The sequence below is a fragment of the Gadus macrocephalus genome, chromosome 3, assembly GCF_031168955.1.
Source record: "Gadus macrocephalus chromosome 3, ASM3116895v1".
NCBI classification, from domain to species: domain Eukaryota; kingdom Metazoa; phylum Chordata; class Actinopteri; order Gadiformes; family Gadidae; genus Gadus; species Gadus macrocephalus.
The window spans coordinates 5,925,285-5,930,969 of record NC_082384.1 but is presented as its reverse complement, the minus strand read 5'-3'; the positions used below and the strand labels follow the sequence as shown (position 1 = coordinate 5,930,969).

Genomic DNA, 5,685 nt, shown 5'->3' with positions numbered 1-5,685 from the left:
GCTCTATTCTGGTGGTCACATCCCTAACTGTAACGTGTAGTCACTATAATTGCCTGACTAATGTTTGAAGATTGGTTGTTTTTGCCTTGACATTAAACGATGATAACAAAAACATTTATGATTGTAGCAGGTTGACAGGACATATTTACATTTTCTAATAAAGTAGTATAATGTATAAGCCTACTTTTAAGAAATTGATCGATGACCGATTTATTGTAAGCCTACGTTATATTCACGTCAATATTTGCCATTAATGAACTGGATTTTAACATTTAAATTGTTTAAATTGTTAAATTAATTGTGAAATGACATTGTTAGGCTCTGGACAAATGACAAAGATATGGCCGAATATTTAGGCTATTAATTCAAATAACCCGCTGGTGGTTCTCGCCAGTTGCCGCGTAGCGAAACGGGCCATTTACGGAGACATATTATTTTAAATCTCTTTTTTTTATTGTATCAATTACACTGTTAACAACCAACAACAGCCTAGACTATTTATCAGTTATAGACCTCGCCAGGGGGCAGGAGATACGTATTTGAAAGAATCCACCACTGAATAGGCCTACTGATACGACTCAACGACGACAACAACACAGATAATACTGACACCTCCATCACCGGGACGCCTCCGACATTTACTCCGAATATAGTGGGATGAATTCCGATATAACAACGAGGAGTTTAACAACTGATACATCTGTAGTCTTACAAATGACTTGTTCTTTCCAACTATAATAGATAATTGTTCATTAACGACATCGGTTAATTAAGACAATGTCCTTCCATCCATTGAATGAAGGCGTCGGTTCAGTCTTTCCCAATCAACTCCATTCACCAGGGAAACATTGCACATACATGTAGGCCTATCTTTTAACGCAGCTGAACATAGACTGTGTGTGTGTGTGTGTGTGTGTGTGTGTGTGTGTGTGTGTGTGTGTGTGTGTGTGTGTGTGTGTGTGTGTGTGTGTGCGTGTGTATGCGCGCGCTTTTGTTTACGTGGTGGGAGGCAGTAAGCATGAGACCTGGAGAAGGGGGAGCCGACCGTCTGATCGTGATTTGGCGCCAGGGCCACATTCTGCTGAACGACACGTCCCGCGCAATTTGTCAACTCTCAAACAACAAAAAAAGGTTGTGAATGTTCCCGCCTTCCGTATCGTACATTAGAAGAGCCCGCCGGTGAGTAACGTGTGTCTATTGTTTGAGTTCCAGGGCCCAGACGTGCTGGGGCCATCCCGTGCGGCCCTTGGTCTTCTTGTCCCCCACTGCGGACGAAGGGGTCTTCAGAACCTCCACCTATCATTAAACAGAGCGACGGAGAAAACGTTATCACAAGTATTGATGCAGATGGAATCGATGGCTTGTTGAACAAGATTAAAAAGATAATTAAAAAATAATCATAAATACAACACAAAGTGACATGGTTACTCTTGATGGTAGAATTCGGTCCCCCTTATCAAATACGAATTGTTTTTATCATGCGACAGAAACACATGTTGGCTTTAAATTAACCAAAATAACGCTAGATGCATGCCTTGTATCGGGCTCGCATATTAAAATACAGAGATTTGAATGCGAGAATAAGGCTTTCGACAGTCCAGCACCCGTAACACAATATATATTATATAATGGGCCTAGTCCTATGCAAACATACATGTCCATGCAAGCGCCTGTGTGTGTGTGTGTGTGTGTGTGTGTGTGTGTGTGTGTGTGTGTGTGTGTGTGTGTGTGTGTGTGTGTGTGTGTGTGTGTGTGTGTGTGGGTGTGTGTGTGAGTGTGTGTGTGTGTGTGTGTGTGTGTGTGTGTGTGTGTGTGTGTGTGTGTGTGTGTGTGCGCGTGTGTGTGTGTGTGTGTGTGTGTGTGTGTGTGTTTGCGTGCGTGTGCGTGTGTGCACGCGAATGTGTTCATGTCGGCCTCGGTATGCTACTGACACCCTATTAGTAATGTTTCTCTGCTGTCCTCAAACAAATAGGTATACAATCATTTAAAATAAATTACTTAATCTGCTTCCATCATGTAGGAATACAGCCAAGATGATTTCATTGCGAGGAAGACTTTAGCCCTAAGACCTAAGACCTTAGAACTAATGGTTCAGCAGATCTTTTCCTGGAGGTCAGACTGCTCAGCAGAATGTCACACATTTAGGCTATCCCACTTTAGTTTAAAGCGTTGTTTAAAGTTTCATCCGCTTTGGCTGAAACTTAATATAAATAATATGTAATATAAAATAATAATAACAATAATAATTATGTAAAATAACACAACAAATAGGCAGCCACTGGTTATATGTTGTTGTGTTCTGATAAAGCCTACACAGATCATTTGGAGATTGTGTTAATTGGGCCTATGGACAATTTTACCAACACATTGTAATACCGTTTGAAGTGTATACATATGTATATATGTGTATACCTGGTCGTTTCCAACCACATATCCAGATATTTGAGACATTCTTTCAAAAGACATTCATGAAATCATCGCCGATCATCCAAACATGAAAGGGCTTACGCAATTGGAAGATCGAGTTAGAGACACTTTATATCCGAATATTATTCTTGTGGTTTACTTTAAAGTGTAATCTTATTTGCATATAGTATTTCTATGTTCATGTTCTAACTGGCAACAGGTATCCTGCCAGGGCAGATGACACAGAGTCACAGAGGACTAGATGCTAGATTTGTCCTTTTTGTAAATCCTATAAGCCAACAAATAGCCTACGATAACAGAACATGCGTTTGTCCAAAAGGGCATGGTTTAGTGTCAAAAACTATTTTCAAAACCTTGCCTGTGTTGTCATTGCATACGCCTATCATAAAGTGTGCCTACTGTATTTAATTTATCATTATTTTATATTTTATTTTGTACTATTCGTTTGTCATGGTTATTTGACTATGTTGTATACTGAACACGTCAGGAAAATACATGTTTTCAATTGCTACAATGTTTTAGTTTCTGATAAAATATAGGACCTATATCGTCCAATGATAATTACCATAATAATATTAATTATTATAATAATATTTATAATTATTATTATAATTATTATTATTACTATTGTTGCATTGGATTATAACGAATGGCACTTAACATGTGTTAAGTGCCATTATTCAGCATCATGAGGACGAAGAGGCTATATGAACAGCTGAGGCTGATATGTTGTAATTGGTGACTTTCGGCCTTACTTGACCTTAAAGCTTGCTGTATCCTATATGATCTCAAATTTTTCTGACCCTATTATTTTATCAATTGACTAATACGCCTAGGTGATAGGTGTCATCATTTAGCATTCTAGTGTATGCCAAATGAGTTGCATGTGGCTAATTTTTTTATATTAAAGTAGACTTTGTTGTTTTGTGGTCGTTTAGGCCTGATAATCATAGCACCATCATAATGTAGGCCTTCAATAAACAATTGTGTAATTTTGTTTATCTATAGCCTAAATAAATCCGAAGTGGTTTTATTCTGATCTATTTAATCTCCAATTAACTAATCCTGCACTCGCCCTCGCACCCACAGCATCGCTAATCCGTTGGCTGACTCCAAAATGACCAGATCACATTCAACTGTATAAATATGAAGCTACTGTCTCTTAGAGCCTGTCCTTAACACACTCGGACGAGTGTGTGCAAATGTTCTTCCTTCATCGCTTCAACCTCAATGTTGTTGACCGTGTCTTTCTTGCCCAATCCTTCATTCAATGTACACAGATGACGATTTATGTTCAATTGGCATCATTATTTATTTGTAGCTTTGTCTCCAGATGTAGGCCTCGGCCTACACGTGACTAGAGGCCGGTTAGGACTGCAAGCTTGCAGAGCGGTTCCTCGTTGTATTAAAATAACGAACATTACATGTCAGCGTGTAACATATTAGGCCTTTCACCAGGTCTGTAGGCTCACGGGTCTAAACCGCCTGTCCCATTTAAACCAAGGTCCATCTGTGGTTGCATACCAAGTCATATGCATGTAGCCCTACTGGCATTTATGTTGGCTATAAATAGTTATAAATCGTTATTGTTTCTGCTTTACATTTCTTCCGCACCACGTCTATGTGGTGCCTATTGATTATGGGGTTGCATGGGCATTAAGCAGTTGGTTTATCATCACATTTTTAATTATTATGCATTATTATTATTTCTAACTATTAGGGCTTATATTCTACATTTAGCCTAATTAATGTAGCTCTACATAGGCCTATACAAATTGCCTAAATTATTTATACGAGGGATGCGGGTCTAAAGGTGGGAAGCGAGGGCACTTGGTAGAACAGTATAGGCCTATAAGATAGGCTACTCACTGCTTCTCTTTTCCTCCTCTCCTCCTTCCCGTCTGTCTTCTTAAAGTCGGCTTTAAAGGCCTCTGTGTCTCCGTGCTGACCGTCTTTGTCCAGAATGTCCATCAGATATGCGATGTAGCTGGTGGCCAGCCTCAAGGTCTTGATTTTAGACAGCTTGGTGTCCGCCGGTACATTCGGTATACATTCCCTCAGCTCGGCGAAAGCCGAGTTGATGCTCTGAGTTCGGCGTCGTTCCTTGCGGTTGGCCGTGGGTCTCCGCTTCACGGGCCGGGGGTGCGTGTGGTGGTGCATGCCCGTGCTGCCGTTCACCGAGATCCCGGCCGGGACCAGAGCCGACCCGTAATGGTGATGATGAGGGTCCAGTCCGACGGCAGAAGCCGTGTTTCCCAGGTACTCTGGGCTGTAGCCGGGTGCGAGTGCGTAATCGGTGGGGGACATGTCTGCGTGGCTGATCAACCAGCCCGTAAAGTACGGAGGTCCTCCGGTCTCCTCGTGACATCGGCCCGCTGCAGCGTGGAAGGAGTAGTGGCTGTCGTGGTGGTGCATGACCGGGTGGTGAGGGAAGCCCGACACAAGGCTCATGGTGAGAGGAGAAGCGCTGCGGGGACGCACCGGGCACAGCACAGTAGGGACTACAAACTGTTCAGGTCCAATCGAAATGTTTTTGGGTTGGATGTCCCCATGGGCAAGGTGGCCGAAAAGGGCAATAGGCTGCACGACAAGAATAGATCATGTATTGTCTTCTTAAATAAGAAACCGCAATGAAGGAGCTCCTTAATGAAACTCTGCCCTACTTATCTGTAACATGTTACTGTTTCTCCAGAGAATAGGATCATATTTATCCACTTCTACAGCCGGACGATGCGAAGAAAGAGGTACTCGAACCCACCAATTCAATCCAAAGAATATCTAAAGACTTACTCCAAGAAAGACGCCTCTTTAATGATTAGGAATAGGACGATTGTCAATGAGGGCTGAAAAGTTACAAAAAAAAATCCAATAGGTCCAACTTGGTTCTTGCTTGGCAAACTTAGCACGCATACAGAGGGGCCGCGAACGGAATGTGGGGTCAGAACGCAGAACGCAGACACTAGGCATCCACAGCTGTCTCCAGCTACGATGAGGCGCGTCACGGACCGGGTCGGGGCGGGGCGTGTACGTCACATCCTCCAATAACCAATCCTGAAAGCCAAGAGAGGACAATAATACGATAATAGCTGAGGCCAAACTCGGCCGACTTTGAGTATCTGTCCTTAACTTCAATGGACCTGACAAGTGGGCCAACGCACGCGTGCACGAGCACGTGTGCGTCCCCCCTCCTCCGTCCCCCCCACACACACTCACACAAACACAAAAACACACACACACACACACACACACACACACACA

The 5,685-nt window shown here is 42.6% G+C and overlaps 1 protein-coding gene across 1 annotated transcript in view; it reads right to left on the bottom strand.

The window, feature by feature from the left end:
* The window catches only part of hand2 (heart and neural crest derivatives expressed 2), a 7,949-nt gene extending 2,543 nt beyond the window's left edge, over positions 1-5,406 (bottom strand). Inside the window, exons 1-2 of the mRNA XM_060046797.1 lie at positions 4,297-5,406; positions 1-1,296 (exon numbers count right to left, since the gene is read on the bottom strand). The exon at positions 1-1,296 is cut by the window's left edge and continues 2,543 nt beyond it. Of these exons, the coding sequence (XP_059902780.1) occupies positions 1,195-1,296; positions 4,297-4,878 (684 nt within the window). The 5' untranslated portion in view covers positions 4,879-5,406 and the 3' untranslated portion in view covers positions 1-1,194. The remainder of the gene's footprint in view (positions 1,297-4,296) is intronic.
* Between the last annotated feature and the right edge of the window lie 279 nt (positions 5,407-5,685).